At 44.3% G+C, this 23,852-nt stretch overlaps 1 protein-coding gene across 5 annotated transcripts in view; it reads left to right on the top strand.

Annotated features, from left to right (window-relative positions):
- Positions 1 to 23,852, top strand: part of NRG1 (neuregulin 1) — a 264,027-nt gene that overhangs the window by 25,502 nt on the left and 214,673 nt on the right. For all 5 annotated transcript variants that reach the window (XM_059724578.1, XM_059724577.1, XM_019490785.2 and 2 more), the window contains exon 2: positions 21,736 to 21,913. In XM_059724578.1, coding sequence (XP_059580561.1) covers positions 21,736 to 21,913 — 178 coding nt within the window. The remainder of the gene's footprint in view (positions 1 to 21,735; positions 21,914 to 23,852) is intronic.

Genomic DNA, 23,852 nt, shown 5'->3' with positions numbered 1-23,852 from the left:
AGCTTTTTGTGGGTAGGCGGTCATTCAATTTACTTTGCTCCTTTGGCTACAGGTATTATAGATATTACTTGCTTAGTGAGACCTCTCTGCTTGGGACAGACCTTGGGTATTATAATGTACAAAGTACATGTGCTTTGTCATGCCCACTGTAGTTACAGTTGCAAAGTAATTCCATTATAATTCCGTTTTCACAGGCTATTCTAATATGACATTTTTCTACCATTGTTATCTTCCTGACGATGCAATCTATTTCCCCCAAAGTCTGAAGAAAAAGACCTTCAACCATGTTGAGTTCTGTGTCATCATAGACAATCCCTTGAATTGGAGGATAGTTGTCTTCCATGATTCTTATTGTGGGTCCGTAGATGGCTGACAAAGTTTATCTGGGATTGACAGACTTTTTTGCAACTTGGGCACATGTTTATTTGTGGGGTGGGGTGGCTCTAGGTTCGATCAGAGATGCACTGTTTCTACCACTCCCGTTTTTCCATCTCCTGTTGTCATTGTAAGGTTTTAAAGTACTGAGATCCTTGTAGCACTCTTCCTCCATTTGGGGTGATCCTGGGTGATAGTCTCCCATGAGTTGATATCAGTGTTGCATTTTTTGGCCTTGAGGACATCCTTGAAGTGCTTTCTCTGCCCTACTCTTGAGCATAAACCTTGGCTGAGCTGGGAGAATAAAACTTGCTTCATGAGTCATAGAAATCATAGAAAAAAAAATCATAGAGTCTGGAGTTGGACATCCGGATGACATGTGCAGCCCAGTGAGGCTGTTAAGTGTTCTTCACTTGAATGCTCATGGTGTTTGCTTGTGAGAGGGCACTAATGTTGGGTGCATCTGTCTACTCTCTGTGTTTGAAGGATTCTTTGCAGGCAGTATTGACTTTGATGGTCCTACTTTAACAATTTGAGATGTCTCCTTGTAAGTTGTCCACATCTCAGTTCCATACAGTAAGGTGAGGATCATAGCTGCTTGATAAACGATGAGCTTGGTTTCAAATTTGATGTCACAATCTTCAAACATCCATTTCCTCAGGTGTCCAAAGGCTACCCTTGCACATTTGAGGTAATGTTGGATTTCTTTGTTGATGTCAGCCTTCTGATAGAAAGGGCTTCTGAGGTATGGGACATACTCAGCATTTTCCAGTCTCACCATGAATCTGAATTATTGGAGCTGGGGTCTGCTCATTAAGAGCTTGTTGATAGAGGATCTTAATCTTCCAAATATTGAGTGTCAGTCCCACTTTCTTGTATGCCTCAGTAAAGATGTCGACGATTGCCTGGAGGTCTGCTTTTAAACAGCTTACCATCTGTGATAGGGGGATGTCTTGTAGCTGGTCCAACCACTGGCCCGCCCACCTGTCTAGGGCAGTCTGGCCACCTTACTTTCCTGCCACGCTTTTGATGCAATTCAGAAGTAGTTGTTCGTAGCTGGGAGGCTGCCCATTTAATACCCTGATGCCAGTAACTAATATATGGCTCTGTACTGTCCCAACACTGTCCCATGCCTCACAAATGGCATGACTGTACAGCTCTGGCCCTGCACGGGGCCCCCACTATATTCCAGACTGAATATTCGGACCCTACCCTGGATCCCTCCTACTCAGGCGGTCTAACCTTCACCCTTGTACAGGGCTGCAAACCCCCATAGACTCTTTTCCCTCTTGGCAGTGGCCCCTTCTGGGACCTTTAGATTCACAGGCCCTGGCCTTGCCTCTAGTCCAGTCGGGACTCCAAGCCTCTAGCTCTGGCCATTTCTTGCAGTGGGTGCTCTGGCCCTTTGACCCTCATGGTCCTGGCCCCAGCATTGACCAGTTGATTTTCCCTGGGTAGATACTCAAGCACCTAGACCTCTCTCCCATATGGGTCCACCTTCTTGGGCCCTTCCAAACACTGTCTCCACTCTTTGAACTTGTGGGCCACATAGTTACTCTCTGGATCCCTCCTGGGCCCCTCTGTGCTGCCCTACTGGGTGTCTGGTCCACCCCCTCACTGAAGCCACTATTTTGCCCCCTCATTGGGGCTTCTGGGCCTTATGCCTTTTGGGCCTCAGGTCTCTGATGACATGCCTGGACCCCTAGCTTGTCCCCTCTCTGGGGTTACCCACCAAGTCATGGGTGTTGAGGTCATATCCTTGCCTTTCACTGGAGAGGCACAGGTATGGCATTTCCTGGAGACTGCCCCACCACAGGCAGCCCCACCACACCATCCAACCCCAGCAAGCTGTAGTTTTAGGTCATGTCCCAGGACCAGGAACCTCCTCCATCCCCATTGTTCCTACCCTTGACCTCCAGGTGTTCTGGGAGCAGCTGTACTCTGGTTGGGAAATGTTCACCCTTCGGCTCCCCAGTTGCAAGTGCCTGTCTTATACCCTGACTACCTAGCCCTACACCAATCAGGCAGCCTCCTGGGTGCCATGTGACCCTCCTGATTGGGTCTGCTCCCACCTGCAGGCTGATCTGCAGGCTCAAGCCCTTAAAGTGGCAGGCACAACCTGTGCTCTGCCACACCATCCATTTGGTAGTTTAGCTCTGCTCTGACTGGAAGCTTGTCAGAAGACTTCTTTAACCATGTGGAGTGGGAATTAAATTGCATGTTCAGCCTGTTGGATTCTAGCTACAATGTTTATGAAAGGCCATAGTACACCAGCCAGAAATTAAACTTGTGATGATATAGTCTTCCTTGAAGATTGTGTCTCTTGCTTGCTTTATGAAAACTGCTAATTTTTATTTGGAAAAGAAGAGATGAAACAGATAAACGTTGGGGTCTGAGCATTGCACAGATGCAACAGGACACTGATTGGTGGGAGATTGGTTATTGTTGCTGGGACCTCACTACTTGCACCTCAAAGCAAGCAGTAAATTTTGAAGGAGGACCATTTGAGAAAGTGCCTATGGGTCTGGCGGAAGTGAGTGGAAGGGAGCAGCCTGCCTTGCAGACATCAAGACCTGGGTTGTATTAGTCATCATTTTAAAGTGAATTACATCCAGACACAGCCCTTTTGGCTATGCAGTCCGTTGAAAACAAGAAATACTTAAAGCTTTGAGGTCTCAATGGGTCTCCTATTGATTCCTTGTTATAAACAATTTTGCTGAAAATAAGCACCCCATCACTCCACAAAATAATCCCCTCCACTATGTTGTCAGAAAAAGAATTGCATATATTACATTGGCTTATGTGCATGTACAGTTCAAGATATTAATGATGGAAGTCCAGTGTTTCAGCCAGGAATAAAAGGCAACAGTATCTCCTAGGGTAAAAAAAAAAAGGAAGTGAAACTTGGGGTGGAAATGTCATATGGTATGCAGTCTCTGAGAACCTACATAAGATGCTCTTCTATGCATAGCAAATTAAACTGTCAACTCTAATGTTGGCGGAATCATTGCATTCTTTTTACAAAAAGAAAAGAAACCAGCCAAAGAAGAGAGAAGTAGAGAAGAAAAGGGTTGTGTTCATTAGCTCCATTAGTAAAAAGATTTGGAGTCACATTAGTCCTCTCATAGTTCAAATTGTATCTTCATAGTATTTACACCTATGTTAATGTATTAATGCACAATGTTGCAATGGGTAAAGATATATTTTTTAATCAGTCAGCAAAGGCAGCAAAGCCCCTGTAAAGGAGCCTTTCCAACCAAATTGAACCAGGCTTTTATTGATTTTAGCTTAATTTGGTAGGGAATTGATCTAAAGATACTTCAAAGACCAATCAACCTTAAATCAATTTAAGAGTGTTCACACAGGAGCTTTACATTGTTTTAACTTAAATCAATTTGTATCTTAGTTAGACTATTGCAGATTTGTGTGTAGATGAGCCCTGTGAGTTTTTCCTTATAAAGGACTAACGCATTTCCCAGTCTTGTGGAGATACCCTGGCCCCCAGTGAAGCCAAAGACAACTTCTATTGACTTTTAATGGGGCCAGCATCTTAAATTGGTGGCATCTCAATCCTCTGATCACAGTGCAGTAAATAAACCCTTAGATGCTTTCATACTTGACCTCATCAGGCTTCAACCTATGATTTTAGCCTAGTCTACAAGGCCTGTAAGCTATATGTAAATCAGAAATCAGGCAAGAAGGGCCATTATGGTCTTAGATAGAGTCTGACCTCCTGCAAAGCAGCAGCTATAGCTTTTACCCAGTGTTTCTAGTATTTAGCCCAAGAATTTGTGGTTTGTCTACAGCATATCTTTTAGAAGACCTTTTAATTTTTCCTCCTGTTATTTTTTTGAACCACTGCCTAGAGGTTCAGAAACCATTTCTGTTTGTAGAAACCATCACTATGTCTCTTCCAGGTAAACTTGGAATGTGGTGAAGTTCTGGAGTTTTTATTGACCCTGTAGTTATATGTTTTGGAGGTTGATCTTTAAAATAAAATCTACTATATATCTTCTTCAGATTCTAAGTGTCGAGAGCACATCCATCCACCACTGCCTTAGCACTTTGTTTCTCTGCGGCTGAATATGCCTGCATCACCTGGGGATGCTCAAGTCACAGTAAACATGACATTGCTCTAAATGATACATACAGAATTGTAACAGGCTGCCTAAAACTGACCTGTGTTCCCTGGCTATGTGCACTGTCTAGCATAGCACCCCCCTTACATCAGGAGAAAAGTAGCAGGCGGCATTGACTGGCAGGTACAAGTCAGATGACCACCCCTCGCTATATGGACATCAACCAATGCACCATTGTCTCTCATAAAGAAATAACTTTTTGTCCTCTACTATACCATTGACCACATCACCAGAATCAGCCAGAACTACCCTCTGACAAAAACAAAGGGGGAAACTAGGCAACAAAGCTATTGAATGGAGCTGGCGAGGAATTACCCCCAGTGAGGAGTTAGCATCCAGCTCCAATTACAAATGGCACACATGGCCAAGCTTGAACAGATTGAGAGTGAGTCTTGGAAGATGCAACTTCCTTGTGAAATCATGTGGCTTCTGTGCAACCAACCAGTGTGTTTGTCAGGAGAAGCAAACCATGGATCATCTCCTGAGATGCCCTGTAGCACCACAATGCACTACACAAGTTGTGGTAAAACCAACACCAGAAGCACTGGCCTGTGCAGAATATTGGGAACAAAACATGTGGAAAGGGAGGGTTGGAGACGTAACAAAGATGACGACTATATATCTAATAATATATAATTAAATATCTAATAATATATTATTAGCTATATAGTAAATAATAACAATATATAGATAATAGCTATATATAATAATATATAGATGTATATAATATATTTTATGACTGTTTAGTCAAGGAAGCTGATTTTGATCAGAGCATAATGAAATCCAGTGTTTTTGGAAGCATGGTTTATCATACAGTCTCTTTTTGGAGTTAAATGTATTGTATTTACCTGAATCCAGGAATATTTCGAATTTGAAACAACCCCTTTAATGATTGCCCACTTGCCTCTTTCCCCCCACCCCCAGTCTCCCTTGCCTGCATCCCAACCCATGCTGCTCCCCGCATTGCTGCCCATGCTTCTGGCACCTGACCCACCACAGTTGATGCTGACTCCAGGCAGTAGCAGCAGCTCCAGTTCCAGCCCTGACCTGGGTTGGGTCCAAGACTGGCTGGTATTCAAATTTAAGACAAGATTTTTTACACCGATGTTGAATGGAGAAGCAAGCCGTCTTTTCGTATGTTGAGGCACAAATACTACACCCTGTTACATTGAATACTGTTTTCAGGCTATTAGAAGTATTTATTTGGTTCGTTATTGATCTGGGCTAAATTTCAATTGCAATTTGAAGGCTCTTTATTAAGGTTATCAATAAGGAAATACCCAGAATGCCAACTCCTAACCTAACTCTTAGAAGTTTTGGGTGTTTTGGCTTATCGGTTTACACAGTTTGACTATAAACTTACTTGTAAATATCACTAGGTGATAGCTACTTTAAACTTAACGAAAAGATCGCAATGCCTCCAATACTATTGAGATAACACAACTGGTTTGCAATGCAAGGAGAACTTCCATGGTTTGGTTATTTTTCCTAACCTGTATATGTAATGTGTATATAATCAGAGTAGTGTGAACCTAGTTTTCACTGGTAGTACTCTTATAGAATTTCCTGTGTGTGTGTGTGTGTGTGCGCGTGCGCGCGCGCGCACACATGCACATATGTACTTGTATATGCGTATACAGTCCTCTGTATGTTAGGCTACTGAACCTCTGAACTCAGGCTAGGATGAACTCCAGAAAGGGAATGCTGCCCCTCAGGCATTATAGAAGATTAAAAGGGGGATTAGCATAGACTCCAGTGATCTGGAGCCATAATCTATCACTTTTCTATTGCTGTGTGCATTAGCAAATCAATGACTTAAAAGCTATAAAGTTCTTCATATAGCTGTGAATATTTTATACAACCTGTAATGTAACAGCAACTTCTTCCTTTTGATGCCTAAATTAATCTCATTTTCTCTAAATTGGTTTTTACTTCAGTTCTGTTCATGTCAAAAGAAGCAGGCAAGACTCTTTTACACAATCTGGTCATGTTTTCTTCCTGTACTATAATTCTTCCTTTACTATAATTCTGACATTATTTATTTCCCATTAATAACTTAAGAAATGTTATATTGGAATAAACCAGTCATCTGCCTGTCATGGTGTCTCCCCCCTCAGTTGTTGCCCCCTGTTTTCCCTCCTCAGGTGTTGCTACCTGCTGGCTGCCCCAAAGAAGGGTATAACCTATCCATAACAAGCATTCATAGAATAACAAACCTAAAGGGGACAATTCTTCCCTACTGCAATAAGCTAGTAATTGGTTTATGTCTCAAAACATGAAGGATTTTTTTCACTTTGATGCATCTGTTCTAGCATGTGGGATTTTGAATTGTATTCAGGTAAGAGCAAATCTTGTATTCTGTATCTGTATAGCATCAGCACAATGAGCTGCTGATCCATGATTTCGATTTCTAAATACTGCTATATTACATTTAATTAGTAATGATGATAATACCATCTGTATCTGAATCCCACTGAGCTCTTTGTTTCAAGAGTACCCCAGAGTTGTGAATTCCACAGGTTGAGTCTGAGTATAACATATTTTTTCCTACATATAGATATATTTTCAGTGACTTACTTTCATCTGGCATCTCCTTATTTGTTTATAAGAAAAAAAATTACATAGGAATACCAGTATGTCATTACACCATTCTTTATTTTACATATCTATTATTTAATTCCTGGTTTGGGGTGCCAGATCTTTTAAATCTGCCCTTATACGGAAGTAATTTTATACCTCTACCCCTTCTTTGGATCTTTCTGCTCTATCATTTTTAAGGTGGGGTGAAACATACATAGCAGGCCAGTCCTGGAGATCCAGTGGATGACTAGACACCAAGCCCCTATCTTTTTTATATTTCTGATGTATATCTTTGTGCAGTGAATCTGTTAGCTGAACTATTCACACCAAGGCTAGGTACAGACAGTCAAAAAGCCCAGGCTGAATCGATTCAGACTTTGCAGGTTAGTTTAGCTGCCCAGATTAATTGAAACAGAAGTGAATAGACCTTTGATTCAGGAAATGCAGCCACATGCTTGCAGTGGCTCAGGCCAGAAGCCAGAGGGCGCTAGAGTATGGCTCACTGGCTGTGTGTTCACTTCCTCTTCCTGCTGCCCCTGTGGTCTCTGGGATTTGCAGTCCACAATTACAACAGCAGGACTCTGCAGGGTTGCTCATCGCTTCCTCTTCCTGCTTCCAGGTGCCTCTGGGATTGGTAGTCCACAGTTGTAGCCAGCAGTAAGTTTGCGTGGGGGAATGGGTGTTTAACCCCGGACCCCAGCTGGGGTTTGCCTGGGTGGTGGCAGTCCCCCTGCGAAGACTGGGCTGCATCCCCAGCTGGGCTTGCCACCCCCACCCTCCATCAGCCAGCCCTCACTGCTCCAGCTAGGGAGAAGAGTGCTAGGGCCAGACCTGCTCTTTGGAGCAGACAGCACAACCCAGCCCAGGACTGAAAAGCATGCTGGGATTCTGTGGGGCTGCGAGTTAACTTGAACCAGGAAGGGGTCTGGGACAGAAGTGTCATAAATCAGTCTGACCCAAATAACTTAAGTCTGATACTACATTCAAACAGGTTTATCTTAAACCAGTTTCAGCCATTTTGAAGTTGGTTTATGTGCACTGAGCTTCTGTTCTGTTACAGGTTTAAACCAACTTCTGATGCCTTAAACTGGTTTATGTATAACTTCTATCCGTAGCCCAAGGCAAAGTTTATAATAATTAGTGGCCCAAATTAAGGCTTTAGATATCATTACACACCGTTTTCTCCCCAGAACCCTTACCTTAGTCAGTACATGAGACCAGTAGTGCAGAGAGATAAGACATATTTTGCTTGAAAAAGCCCTTAAGGGAGACAGGCTACAACAGGATACATCTTAGGATAAAAGGGGAGTAGGTTTATTTTTTATTTAACTCTCCAGAATGTGGACAGTAGCTGAAGTGAGGGAGGGGGGAAAAAGTCCATCTACCCCATAAAGTCTGTTCCTGTGACTTCCTCAGGTCCTGGAGAGAGTGCTCATTACCTACGGGATACATGAGAAGGATTAGCGAAGGGACTGGCAACCCCCAGCGCACATGCCAGTTAGTGGCATGTGGAGACACTTTCCCCAGCATGCCAGGAGGCAAGCAAGAAAATTATTTAATTTTTTTTTTTAAGTTGCTGCTCTGGGCTCTCCTGAGCAGTCACGGGTGCCAGTGCTGCAACAGGCACCAGGGGCGGAGTCAGGAGAACACAGACAGGGACGCAGCCTCTGTTCCCTGGGCTGTGCCCCCTAGCCTGGCCTGGCCCCTAGAGGGAGCTGCAGGGGAGTGGGGCCAAGGGTTGGGCAGGTGCTGCGCAGGGCTGCTGCATTGGAGGCTTCCAGCAGGTGGGCGAGCCCTGGGCCCAGCCATGGCTTGAGCAGACAGACGCCCCATCCCACCCTGGCAGGGGTAGCACCAGGGCACTGGAAGCTTAGACCTAGCTGGGTCTGGGTGGTGTGGGTTGAAGCAGGTATGGCAGGAGGCGTCGTGGACAGGCCGGCTTGGCTGGGCCCTTAGGAAGGTGGGGCCTGCCCCAGGCATCTGCAGGCTCGGGCTGCAGCAGGCGGGCAGGGGTGCCTGGCAGCTCCCGAGGTGGGGCCCAGCCCACGCAGCTTTGTGGGTATGGGGTGCAGCTGCCTGCCGTGCCTACAAAGGGATACCGCCCGGCTGGGGCAAGACACCAGGCTGGGGGGGGCTTCTGGCTCCGGGCTCGGCCTCTCTGCGCTGGGTACAGCACAAGCAGGGGGGAGCCAACCTTAGTGCAAGGGCCAAGCCATGGAAGCTCCGAGGAACAGCTGCTATTTTTGCTCCCACCTGCCCAGGCCCTGGCCTTGTCCACCCACAGCTCCTCTCAAGGGGCCAGGGCTGGCACAGGCACCATGCACGGTCGCTACACGGCAGGCTCCTGGCCAGCTTGGCCCCAAGTGCTGCTTCCGGCGGTTGTTCCCAGAGCCTGGAGGGCTTCCACCATGGCCCAGGCAGCTCTGCCTCACTTGTGCTGTGCCTGGCGCACACAGAGCTGGAAGCCCCCCCGAGCTCGGTATCCTGCCCTGGCTAGGTGGCGTCCCCTCCTGGGCAGGGCAGCTGCACCTCATTCCCGTGAAGCTGCACTTGCTGGCCTAAACCCCAACTCAAGTGCCACTGGGCACCCCTGCCTACTGTGCCCTGAATCTGAAGAGCCCTGAAGCAGCCCCTGCTTCTTGCCCGGCCCCACTCTCCTCTGGCTGCCACCTTCCCAAGGGCCCAGCCAGGTCAGCTTGCCTGCAGCACCGCCCCACAAGCCTGCTTCTCCCAATGCCTGCTTCTCCCTGCACCATCTGGACCCAGCACTGGGCGCCTTGGTGCTGCCCCCGACAGGGTGGGACAGGGCGTCAGTCTGCTCGAGCCCTGGCTGGGCCCTCCCTGCCACCTCTGGGCCCAGGCTCCCCCTGCTCCAGGACCGTCAGGGAGGCCTGAGTGCCCCAGCCCTGGTGGTTGCTGCTGGGATGTCGCTGCCTCCCTCCACTGGACACTTCCCTGGACCAGCAGGCCCAAGCCACAGCCTTTTTTTCCCCTTTTTTCTCTCTTCATTTTCTTCTCTCTCTCCTCTGTTTCTTTTTTCTCTCCTTTTTTCTTTCTCTTTTCTCCTCTTTCTGTTTTTTTTTTCTCTCCCCCTCTCTTCTTTTTTCTTTCTCTTCTTTTTTCTTTCTTTACCTCTCTCTTTCTTTTTCTTCTCTCTTCTCTCCTTTTTTCTCTTTTTTTCTTCCTCTTTCCCTCTCTCTCTTTTTCTCTCTCTCCCCTCTTGTTCTCTTCTTTTTCTTTCTCTTTTTTCTCCCTCTAATCAAAACATGCCTAACAAAAAACAATACACAAGAAGAAAGATAGTATATGAAGTTTTATTTATCATCACCGGGTTTAGAACTTTTAGAAAACTTGGTATTTACTGTAAAAAAAAAAAAAATGCACATTTTTAGTATTAACTATATTAATGTTAGTGATTTGATTATTAACTATATTAATAGTGCACCCTGCCATGTATCCCTCTGCCCTGGTTTTCTTTTTGTTGTATGCTGGCACTCCAGCACCTTACAAAGTAGACATTCCAGATTTCTTGGCACTCCAGCCAAAAAGATTGCCTACCCCTAGTATAGCAAAACAGGTGCAACATTCGCAGTGTTTGGGCAACAGACCAATAGCATGCCCTCCTGGTATCACGCCTACTGTAAACCTTGATTTTTCAGTCTCTCAGAACTCAGGAGACTGATGGATTTTCACGAGGACAGTAAAAAGCAACGCTCTGCATCACAGCTTCTAAACTGTCCTCCAGCCAGGTCTCAAGTACTTGCTATAAACCAAGGATGCCTCGGAGCACCTCAAAAAATGGTGAAGAAATTGTTCCCGCTAAATGTAGTGGGAACAATAGCTATTCTTTCCCTTTCAGTCCATAGTCTGGTTTGTATTCATATAGGATGACAGTCAGAGACACAGCCCAGAGTCTAGATGCAGCTTAAGTTACTTTTTTAAAGGCATAAGTGGGACTTGAGTGGTATGATGCACTCTGTGGCCTAGCCCTTTGTCCAGAGTTTTACCCAGAGCAATCCAGGTCCCCCACAACACTGGGCAGATGGGCAAGAAGAAGCCATCCTGGACTTGAAGCATTAACAGTCCAGACACTGTCTTAAATTTTATGGTTGGAACATACCTAATGAGTTACAGTACTTAGGTAAATGTTCCATGGGTGGATAGTTTGCCTTCCAAGAATGCATTTTAGGGCAGTGGAAGCATTTAAACATGATTGATAGGCAGTAAAATGACAAATGATGCCATTTGAATTTTGCACCTTGATTCTGCACTGCAAAAATAACAGTCTGTCCATTTTGTGCATGTACAAGTAAGATCTCACTGGAGCCTGGGGACAGCTGTGGCAGTGACAAGCTTAATTAGGCAGATGTGTTGAACAGGCACCTACAAATCTGCTGGCAATAATACTGTGATATATAGTGTCATTCATTGTCCTAAGGCATGCTGCCTCCAGGGCCTCAGCCTGGATAGCAGACCTCCGTCAGCACTACGTGGGCACAGAGTAATCAGGGTTTTTGAGTGGAGTGACTCCTACAAATGAGCCCAAGCTGTATTGACCAGCAACTCATCGCAGTTTTTGCCTGTGTAACATACTCAGTGTGCAGTATTGGGAAATGTTTCAGGCTCAAGAAGACAAAAGAAGCAGGAGAAAGAAGAAAAATGTCATCATGTGATTCACATGAAAGAGGTGATTTATTTGCTTGATTGCCAGGGAGGAATTCCAGATCAATTGCCTATTTTAAATCTCGGGTCCCCAACCAGTTGCTCATGGGTAGCTCATTGGCTGAAAGACCCCCACTTGGCAATGACTTTGAGAAATGTAAAAAGTTTAGGACAGAAGCTGACAGGGAGAGTAAAGCAGGATTCTGCCTGCAGCATTCACTGGCTCAATCTCAGTGTCACTGTCACATACAGCCCGCAGCTTGAAGACCTAAAACACATCATTAATGAACTCCAACCCATGCTGGAAAAGGATGACTATCTCAAGGTGTCATTTGGGGACAAACCTGTCCTGGCTTAGAGATCCCCCCAACTTCAAGCAGCATTTCTCAAACAATAAGCTAACAAACTGCCATCTTCATGGAGGCACCAGGCCTTGCAATGGGCCCAATGCCTGTTGTATCCCCACATCAATACATCATCACTGGACCCAATAACAAGAAGTGCAACATTCAAGATTCATTCACCTGCAACTCTACCAATATCACATATGCCATCACCTGATTATAGTGCCCTTCTGCTGCCTACATCAAACAGACAGAGTCATTCTATGTGTAAGAATGAATGTACACTAATTTGACATCAGTGCAGAAAGACACAAAGGCATGTGGCAGAACACTTAAACTTCCTTGGATGCTCCATTGCTGTTCTCAAGTAAAAAAAAAAACCAACTTAAAAACCAGTTTGAACAGGAAACTGTGGAACTGTGCTAAGTATAGTTTAAACAGTGGCTACGGATTCTTATCTCATTACCTGGATTAGCTTTTGTGACCTAAAATCGAAATCCCTTGATGTTAAAAGCTTGTTGAGTATCTGTAGCTCCCAATGAAGTCACTGGGATTTTTGGCTGCTCAGCACTTCTGAACATCAGAACACTTTTATTTAGATGTGGTCCAACTTTAGGCACTTAGGTTTGAAAAATCTAGACTGGAAGGTTTCTTTATTGACTTGGTGAACAGTAGCCTCTGCCTTGTATGTTCTAATATTAAGTACATTTATTTCTCTGCATTTCAAGCCTGCATTATCAGAGTTTTGTATTGATAGTGTATTAGCAGCAGGATCAGAGTTTATCAGGGTAACAAGCAATTTTAGCATCAGGAGAAGTCATTTGCAGTGCTTAGTATCTAGTGAGTTTGGCTTGAACACAGTTGTGTTCTGTGTTTCTGTCTAAGTAAGTCTTGTAAATTAACCATGTTAACCCTCACATTGTGGTGTTCAAGTTGGACCTTCTCATGCTCATTTACTGTTATGTAACCTACATTAACAATTATTTCTGAATTTGACACTCTGCCTTCAGAACCTGATATCATGAGTAGCTAGACAACATTTGGCAGGCTGGTGTTATTTTGTTAAGGCTACCGAAGGAACACTCTATGCCTCGTCATCGTGGGCCTAATTTTGCCTTCAGTCATGCTAGTTTGGCATGTTATGTCATTACCTTGGCTTCTTTGATTTATCCAGAGTGAAGGAGAAGGTAGGGAAGCTTTTTCTATATGTGCAATACTTTCTTTTTTGCTTTTCTTACTATGGTTATAAAATAAAAACACGTGCTTTGATCTGCATTCTGCTTGTACTTTCTAGTTCATGGCTGCTGCCATTTTGATGCCATCTTGCTCTTGCTTTTAGCTAAATGTTGGTTAGCTCAGTCATCATGCTCTAAGTGGGATTATTAATAATGCCTGTCTTCTAAAGCCATTTTATAAGAAGAGCTATGATTTCAGTGACTGCTTTTGGAGGGGATTGCTTAACTTGTAAAGGAAAGAAAGGGAAGGGCTTTAATTCAGTTAGAAAGGACAGCTCTGTTTCCATAGTTAAACATCCACAAGAATTTTCTGAAACACAGCAATTTTTTATTTTTTTACAGAATTTGACAAAGTCAGTCAAGTTGTTTTAAACAGAGTTCCTTAAGCCAGGAGGATTGTACCCATGCTGTGAAAGGTTTGGATGAAATGCTAGGCATGTCTCAGCTATGCTTAAAACTACAGCAATATCCCTAAAGCTTCATTAGAAAGAATGTGGTCATGGGAGCCTCAGCTATTGATGGTGTTTGCAGTTGCTTATTGGTTTGTCATAATTTTTCCCCCTTTTTGTTCCTCTTTCCAGCTGCACAGCTTGTATTGGGTCATAGAATTTGAAACATGAGGCCTGATTTTTCAGAATAGCTCAGCACCCAGCAATTCCCATTTAAGCTCTTAAATAAATGTATTTTCAAATTTCTCAGCTTTTATGAAGTCATTTGGTGGTGTAGTATTATTTTGCACAGGGGCAGGCAAAATATGGCCCATGGGCTGGATCCGGCTGGCCAAGCCATTCTATCTGGCCCGTGGGGCCCCTAACATTTTTTTTTAATGATATTTATCTGCTCCTGGCTGCCAGTCAAAGATGACAGGAGCCAGGGGCAGTAGGACTCTGGGGAAACTGTCAGGACTCAGCAGCAAAGCCAGCCCTCTCCCCCCCACACTGGAAGCCTCTGCCTGCTGCAGCTTTCACTGCTTCCCTGTATGCCAGCCTTCTGCTTCAGTACCACGTGGCTCCTGGCTGCATCACAGAACCACGGGAGCACAGGGCCTGCACCAGTACCCTGGGGCCAGGAGCAGGAGGGGGTATGTGCACGTGTGCATGTCCCTGCAATGCAGGAGGGGGGAGGGAGAGACTGTGTGTGTGGGGGGGGGTAATGGAGGGAGAGAGAGAATTAGTGTGGTTGTGGGTGTGCATGTGAGCACAATGAGGGAGGGGGAGAGAGTGTGTGTGTTCATAGGGTGAGTTCTGCACACATCCCACCATATCCATGCACCCACACCCCCCACACTGCCATACAAGCAGACCTCCATACCCCCTTACACATCCCAGCCAAACACAGCCCTCCACAAACTCCATACCCTCTCACACCCCACATATCCACCCACACCCACATGTTCCCTCACCCCACACTCACATCCCCCACCCTCCCCCACACACCAATAGCCCCCCATAAACCTATACCCACTCCCCCATGCCCCCCCACTCCACTTAATTTATTTGGGTCAAACCGGTTTATGCAATGACTGTCCCAGACCCCTTGCTCGTTTAAGTTAAACCAGACTCCTCCAGAATCCTGGCATGCTCTCTGGGCTGGGCAGGGCTCCCTGTTTCACAGCAGAACTGGCCCCTCTGCTCCTTGGCTGTAGCTCGGCAGATACTGCAGACCTCTGCCCGGCTTCCCGCTGCCCCCTCTCTCCATCCCCTCTGCCTTACACAGACCTCTCAGCATTAGCTAGCAGACCACATGCGGGCTACGGTCCATGGTGTGGCAGATGGGACAAAGGCAGAATCAACATGTAGCTGGTAATGTCCTTCTGGTGTTTTCTTAATGGGGTGATAAACATTGTTAGGGATGATAAACACTGTTATCAATTTCCTGCTGGACAGGTCAGGAGGTGGGGGGACCGCTCCCTAATCACAGCATTCTGCCAGGGCTTGGCCATACCACACCCTCAGGTCAGATCTGTGGAAGTGCAGAGATGGTTGCTCTAGCATTCCCCAGCTTCTAGCCTGAGCCACTGCAGGCATGTGTCTGCATGTCTGGGATGTCTGTACAATTACAACTTGATTTAATCTAACCAGGTTAGACTAACCTGCAAAGATTGAATCAATTCAGGCTTGGGCTTTTTGGATGCCTGTCCCTAGCCCAAGTGTGTCAATTCTCTTTTGGACTAGTTTCAATTTCCAAATCCTTGTAGTGGTGAAAATTGTAACTTTGCCCACTGCCAAACTGTAACATTGAGTAATGGAAATGACAAGCCAACATGGCTGTCTGATTTCAAAAGATGAAGACAGCTATATTCTTTTCTATTTTACACAGATTAGATGCTTCCATCAAGATTTTTGCAAGTTTCCTTGATAATCTTGTAAAAGGCAAACTTTGGCACCCGTACAATAGGGAAAGTTGGGCCAGGACTGGAGCTTTCACCAGTGTGGCTGCTTTTTGACATTTTTAGGTCATATTCTGGTATTCAAAAAGTGACCCCAAATACTCCTGCTTGCTATTCTAACCAGAAAGAATTCTAGAGACAACAGGGTAACCTTAATTCTGACTCGCAAGACATTTACAAAATTATTCAAGGACTGCAACACTAAGCCTTTGGAGTGGGATCAACTGTGCTGTGATGCACCCTGGCACAGATGATTTGTCTCACTGGCATCTGCAAATGTGGGGCCCTGGCCCTGCAGGATTGTGCCCTTACTGCTCCTGGGGTGGTGGGGGCCCAGTTCTGCGAGTTGATGGCTCCAGGTACCACACCCCAATTCGGAGCATGCATTTTCAAGTGGGGGACTCCCATGGAGGATCCTGTGCTTGAATACATGCGCTTAGCATGTGCTGGGGGCCTGCAGCTGGGCATCAGCCTGAAGAATCATATGCTGCAAGAATCTCCTGCTGGGAGATTCCCAGGGTGCACGTCTGCAGATGTGCCACAGGAATCCCCTGCAGGGGAATTCTCATGGCATGCAATAAGAAAAAACGTGCCCTCCCATTTAAAGGGTTACAAACTGTGACTACCCTTGGTTGCAGCAGCATGTCTGGACACTTGGAGCACGGCCATGGGCTACAGTGTCTGTTTCTTGTAACTTGTGCAGCCATAAAAATTGTTATGGTGTCATAAGGATGACATCTATTTGCACCCTAATAGATCTTAAATTGTATAAAGCAGAAATAATGAGTTAAAATTTTGACACTGATTTTTTTTATTTTTTTTTTTAATAAAAAGGTAAAACTTTCCTTAATTACTTATCTCAATACTTTTTTCCCCATTAAGTTTATTTCACTTGCAATTTTCCTATTCCATAAGCGTTTAGAAAAGCTATTTTAATCAGTGGAAGAACCTCACTTTACAGTCCCAATTTTATTTTTTGGCTTAGGATTTCCATTGACTATTCATTGAACTGTCAGCTTCTTAGTAAGACAAAAGAAAATTAATAGTACATGCCATATTATTACTTGATTTTATTTTAATTCAGTGTTCTCTATAGAAATTGACTTGCAGAATTTTTCTCCCCTTCAGAACTGTCAATGAAAAAAGTGTTAAATTAATATACTCTACTCTTGCCATAATTCAGGAGTTACCAGGAAACTTAAAAACATATTTAATCAATTGCAAGAGACCCTCACTAATTCATAGTAACTCTCATTGTCTAAGCACTCAGGGCCTCCTGGGAAAGCAGTAAGATGTCCATGCAGACATGACAGAAAATAGTGCATCTTTTTTCATTTACAGTATGTTTGTTTCCCTTCATTTGCACTTTTGCAAAAGTTAATCACAGACCTGTCAGGCATATGACAGCCAACTCACTGATAAATCAGAATAGATAATTGCTTTTTTATTTTTTTGATCAAACAGAACTACAGCTGCACAGGTTGTTAATTGCATTTTGTAACACACTCCTTCCCTATTTCTCTGGATTTGGTGTAGACTTTGCAGGACATAAATCTGTTTGGGAGGTAAAGGACTTTTAACGAGACACTAGTATTTTTAATACTTATATTTCACTGCCTATTGCTTTTCAAAGCTTGAAAATATGATTTATTTCCCTGCCAACTCTAGTCTATTTCCATTCCCCCCCTCCTCCTCTCTTCCCTTGCTCCTAAGGGAGCTCATGCTAACATGGCTTTGTTTCATTTGCTGTTGTGTAAGCCAACCAGCATCATTGTTGTGATCAGCAAGAATTTGCCAAATGCTAAGTATAAAGTTTGTTACTGAAGTTGTATAGTAAATAAGTACGGGAATGTGAAACCCCTTTGTAGGCTCTGAAAAAACTAATGACTAGTAAATAATTGCTAGTGACTGAAAGTTTTTGACACCGAGAAGAAATGCTTACATACACTCTTTGGCCTAAAAATACACTGAAATATTAGGAAGCCTCATATATATTTTTTAGAATTAAATTAGGCATGTTAAAAGGCACCCTGAGTTCAATTCTCATCTTTTTATGACTCCTTGTCGATGACCATTCTGAGTGACCTGAAGAACTTCCCTGACATAACAAACTTCACAAAAACAGTAGCGTGGGAAGTAACAACTAGGGGTATGCGAAATGGGCCTTAATCAATTTGGATTTGGATTCAGCCTGAATTGGGGACAGTGATTCAATTTGTTGATTCGGATCACTGTCCCTGATTGGAGTCAGCTGAATTCAAATCTGAAGATTCGATGCTGATTCGGAGACTCAGTGATTTGGCCATAGACACAGCTTTAAATGTTTTTTCTATGTACCTCGAGATACCAGGTGCAGCTCATGAATGCTGCGATGGTGGGGCAGATGGAGTGTCCCACAGGAGCTTGGGGGGCTCCCTGCATGCTCAGCAGCGAATCCAGAACTGGACCGGAAGTACTTCCAGTCAACTTCCAGGTCCACTGAGGATTGGGTGGGAGGGGGCCCTTGCTTCCCCTCCGGGTCTGTGATCAGCTGCAGGGGGATCCCGGGTGCCCCCCCAGATCCAGGAGGCACCAGTCACCGAGCCAGTGTGGTGGTGGTAGGGCCCCCAGCGTGCTCACCAGAGGATCTGGAAGTGGACCAGGAGTGCTTCTGGTCCATTTCCGGGTCTGCTTCCGAGCATGCTGGGAACCGCCCACGCTCCTGTGGGATGCTCCATCTGCCCCAGCATCTCAGCATTCACGAACCGCCTGGTACCTTGAGGTATATAGAGAAAACATTTAAAACTGTGTCTATGTCCAAATCGTCGAATCTTTCCGAATCTCTCCAAATTGATTCAGAAGGTTCTGATTCGATTCGGAGAGATTAAAAGTTCCCCTGATTTGATTCGGATTGGAAGATTCGGCCACTGAACTGGGCCAGATCTCTACTGAATTGAATCAGGGACTGAAGCTTCGCACAGCCCTAATAACAACAAGAGAAAGATCACATTATGACAAGTCTTGCCAAAAAAAAAAAAAAACCCCTAAGAAAATAATTGTCAGCAGAAGACCACACACTGCCGAAGGGCTACGAACATGTTTAACAGCCAATAGCAAACAAGATGTTAAAGCTTTTTTTATTAAATTTGAGTATCTATAGTTTTTCATTAAGTTATGCTATCTATAGAAATGTACTGAAGAACCCATGTATAATAGTTTCAAGGACAGATTTCTCCACATTTACTCTGCAAAAATATGTTGATCAGGTATAACCTGAGATAAATAGCTCATTCCTGGACTTTGCAGGGTTTTGGCCCTGCATAGGTATCTCATCACCCTCAGTGTCTGATTGTATGGTTAATCTGCATGGAAACTCAACAGTGAACAAATTATATTAGGAAAGGGAAGACACAAGAACAACATTTGTCAGTTTCCTCAGTAAAGTTTGCTGTCTTCCATACTTTCACTCAAGATAAAAAGAAAAAAAAGGAAAAAAGTCACTAAAGACATATGACATTACTTCCAAAATATTTACCACATCATATACACCTTATAGTCCAAGCTCACATTAGTAAACCACAAGACACATTTTCTAAAGACCTCAATAGACATAACCAAGATCAGATTTTCAAATGATTCAGATCCAGTTACAGTACCTAACTGTATGCTGTAATGGCCAGATTTTCAAAGCATCCCTACTATTCTCTATGGAAACCACTAGGCACTGGACACTTACTATCTAGATACGTGGTTTCAATGTGTTGAGGCTCCATGCAGATAAGTTATATGAAACCTCTGTGAGTGATGATGCAAGATCGGGGCGGGCAATTATTTTGGGTGGAGGGCCACTTACCGAGTCTTGGCAGTCTGTCGAGGGCCGCATTGGTAGCCCCACCCCTTGATAGGTGCCCCGCCCCCTGGTTGCCATCTTGGGATCAGCAGTCCCGCTCTCTAACCCCTGACCTTTGCCACCAGAAGTCCCTTCCTTTACCCCTGGAAGTACTCCTTTCAGCAAGGGGTTTTGCCATCTCGGAACCATAAAAATACCAAATTATATTCTAAAATGCGAACATCTACAACATTATTTTAATTAAAAAATATATTTTTGTCCTGATTAACATGTGTTTGTGTAGTGTACATAAAGCTGATTACACAATAACTTCAAATGAAGTCTTACTCTTGTATGTTGTGGGGGGTGGAGGGCATGGGGGCATGAGTATAGGTTTGTGGGGGGCTACTGGTGTTTGGGTATGTGCGGTGTGGGGGAGGGTGTTGGGGGTGTGAGTGTGGGGGAGGGAGCATGTGGGGGTGTGTGGAGATGTGGGGGGTGGCTGGGTATGGGATTTGTGGGTGGTTGGAGTGTGTGAGGGGGTGTGGGTGTGGGGGTCTGCTTGTATGGCAGTGCAAGGGGGGTGGCTACGTGTATGGTGGGGTGCACATGTGGGGCTCACCATATGAACACACACTCTCTCTCCCTCTCCCTCCTTCTCTCACTGTACGCACACACACACACACACGCACGCTCTGTGTCCCTCCCTCACTACACACATACGCACATGTACACACACACACGCACATTTTCTCTCCCTCCCACCATCTCTCCCTCTCTTGTTGTACACACACACAGGCTCCCCCTCCCTCATTGCTCTCTCTGTCTCTCTCTCCCCCTCCCTCATTGCAGGGACATGCACCCACTCCTGGCCCCGCAGTACCGGCACAGGCCCCATGCTCCCGTGGTCCTGTGATGCCGCCAGGAGCCATGTGGTGCTGGAGCAGCAGGCTGACATGCAGGGAAGCAGTGAAAGCTGCAGCAGGCAGAGGCCTCCAGTTAGGGAGGGTGGGGATTGGAGGGGGCTGGGAGAGGGGTGGGGCCGGGCTGGGCTTGCTGCTGAATCCTGCTGGCTTTCCCTGCGTCCTACTGCCCCTGTCTCCTGTCATCTTTGACTGGCAGCCAGGAGCAGATAAATATCGTTAAAAAAAAAAAAATTAGGGGCCCCCAGGCCGGATAGAATGGCCTGCTGGGCCAGATATGGCCCATGGGCCATATTTCATCTGCCCCTGGTGTAACATCTGTCCCTATCCTTGCGGAAGGAACACATGTATCTTCTTTGCAGTTCCAGTCTGTGGGCTTCCAGGTGAAGCATAAGGTATTACTTTTGGCTTATGAATCGCTTAACCATTTGGGACCAATCTATGAAAGAAACACTGCTCTTTGTAATGGACATATTTCTGTGATCAGTGGAAACATTTCTGCTTGAGTACCCTCTGTTTGACAGGCAGGGGAGCTGCCATTAGGGAATTTACATGGTGTGTTGAGATGCTGCAGTGCAGTCTTTTTACCTTGGTGCAAAATACATTTCATTCTTTCATCTTCTGGCCATCAGAACCCATATCTTTCCTCAGGTCTTGGGGAAAGGAGAGAGGTGAGTTGAGTCTTGGGTTGTGTATATTGTAGGCTGCATTGATTGTCTCCCCACCTCCACCCCTCCCCCTCTGGTTTGGGAAGTTGCTGTGTTTGAATTATATCTTTGAGCTTTCTGTCATGACAGGAGTCTTTGGATTGCCATAGCATAAGACATGATAGAAAACACTTTACGCCACTGCTTATATTGCCCTTGCTCTGGCCCATGGAGATTATACATCCCAGCGCACAACCTTGCTTTCCAGATGCTCATGGTTATTACTTAGCTGCAGCTCTTGGTATTTGTAGGCTCTGCGTTCAATATTAGAGTAGCATTTTAGTTTTTTTGTGGTTACCTTTGTTTTCTGCAGGCTGCCCTTTTTGTGCCTTTGGATTGTGGCACATAGGATAACTCCAAAAAAGGCTGAGCTAGTGAAAGCATTCTTATTGTCTTCTAGAAAAAATGAACAGTACAACAGTTCATATCTATTCTTTTTTGTGTACTATATATCTTATCCATGCAAATGATTCTCCCTGGCTTTTTGTTTTTATTTGAATTTAGATTTAAAGTTAAGATTATTTTCCCTTTCAAGGGCAGACTATTCACCAGTACCTTCTTTCATTTCTTTAGCTGCACCTCCCAAATTGAAGGAGATGAAGAACCAAGAGTCTACTGTGGGTCAGACACTAGTGCTCAGGTGTGAAGCCAGTTCAGATTATCCTGCACTCAGATTCAAGTGGTTAAAGAATGGAAAAGAAATAACCAAAAAAAACAGACCAGAAAATATCAAGATCCCCAAAAAACAAAAGTAAGTACAACAATTGTTTTGCAAACTGGGCTGTGAGAAAGAAAGTGGAATTATTTACCAGACTACAAGCACTGAGATATTATTAATCTCAACACACGCAACCAAGTGCCATAAAATATGGAAAGAGAGAATGAATGGCAGTTATCACTTTATTTTCACTGGAACCTTTATTCTTTTATTACAACAATATCAAAGTCTCGTTTTTATCTTATAAATAGTATTCTGTTTTCTATTCCTGTTATTGTTGGCAGTCTTTGTTTTAATTTGTAAATCTTGGGCACAGACCATTTTAGACTTCTGGCATAAGTGAACATGCCTCATGCTTGTTTTCTGCCATCCGGAACTGGAACCATCCCTTAACTTGTCTTCAGGGATTTGAAACTTTCATTGTCTAGGGATGCAGTCCCGGAAGGAGCCACCCATCTTCTGCATAGCTCTGAGTGGTTTGAGTATTCATGACCTTTACTGGAGGCACTCAGAACCTTACAGGATGGTGTCTTAGTCTGGTTAACATCAGGTGAATAGGGACACCTGGAAAAACCATGCTTCTGCCTGGATGGAAATGCTCGTAATAAGTGGTTGCCACCAACCAGTAAGGAAAGAATTTTTTTCTGGTAGAGAAGCTAAGTAATAGTCTATCCTCTGATGCATAGGGAACAGCTTTGACATTCTGTCTTCACAACCATGTTTAAGCTTAAAAGTGCCATTTTCTACATTGTCTGTCTCTGTTCTGTAGAAAGGAGTCATTAAAATATGCACATAAGCTATCTTGATCCGAGACAAAAATTCCATTTACTTTACAGCATCAGATGTGGAGATGGGTATTTACAAATAATAACTTTTTTTTTAGTGTGTTCTCCTGAGGGAGAGATAAAGGCCAGAATTTCTGCCATACTATCTTAAGAAGTGTGTCACCATACATTTTGTCATGTCTCACCTCCTTGACCCAAATGAGGGTCAGTAACTGTCCTGGATAGTAAACTCTGTCAAGGAGATGTTGTAACCATGAATAAAGCAGAGTGTTCATTTTTGCTGGGTGGAAAATGTTTTCCCAACCTATGAAAGTTTTCCAGATGTCAACACTTCTACTGTTTCACGTCCCAGACATGACATTGTCTAGGAGACGGTATATACTTGTGAACAACTTATTGTGGGATAAAGGCTGCTGCTTTACTGAACATTTGCTCTGCAGTAACTGCCTGTATGCACACTTTTATCCCATGGTAAATGAAAGCTAACCTATGATAGCTTTCCCCACACTCACTGAAATCTAATTTTCCATGGGTTAGCTTCCACTTTCTGTGGGGTAAGAGCATACACACAGGCAGCTACAGTCGGGTAGTTGACACATGGCAAAACCCTGGTCCTTCCTGACACATGGTCTTTTGCATGTAGAGCACATGGGAGCAGCCTAAGATTTGTGTTCTTTTGATGGAAGATTGTGAAAGGCTCGGCTGAACTAATGGCTCAGCTGAAATTTGTTTGTATGTTTATTAAGTTTGTATTATAAATGTACGTAGGATAGACCCACATTGGAAAGCCAAGTAAAAAAGCAGAAAAATAACAGTGCAGAAACATGCATGAAAAGACAGATTTTATTATATATGCAAATTATATTAATGAAGGAACATGAGAAATCTCCCAGCTCAAGCTAAATGAATACCCGTGGTTGATATTTTTTTATTTTGTGTGATTTCCTAATATAAGACAATACATTAGGCAAATATTTGTGTCATTCATATGCTGCTATATTGTTTGCTGGTTTTAATATGGAATTTTTATAATTATGAAGTATGGAAATGTGAACTAAAAGGTCAGTAAGCTGTCTTGAATTACTGTAATATCTTTTTTTAAAGGGCAAATAGCTACTTAAATAGTGCATTATATTGCTACAGCAGATGAAATACAGGAGCATCATCAGCATTCACCCTAGTATAGT

Source organism: Alligator mississippiensis, chromosome 3, assembly GCF_030867095.1.
Source record: "Alligator mississippiensis isolate rAllMis1 chromosome 3, rAllMis1, whole genome shotgun sequence".
NCBI classification, from domain to species: Eukaryota; Metazoa; Chordata; order Crocodylia; family Alligatoridae; genus Alligator; species Alligator mississippiensis.
This window is presented reverse-complemented; position numbering and strand designations above follow the sequence as displayed.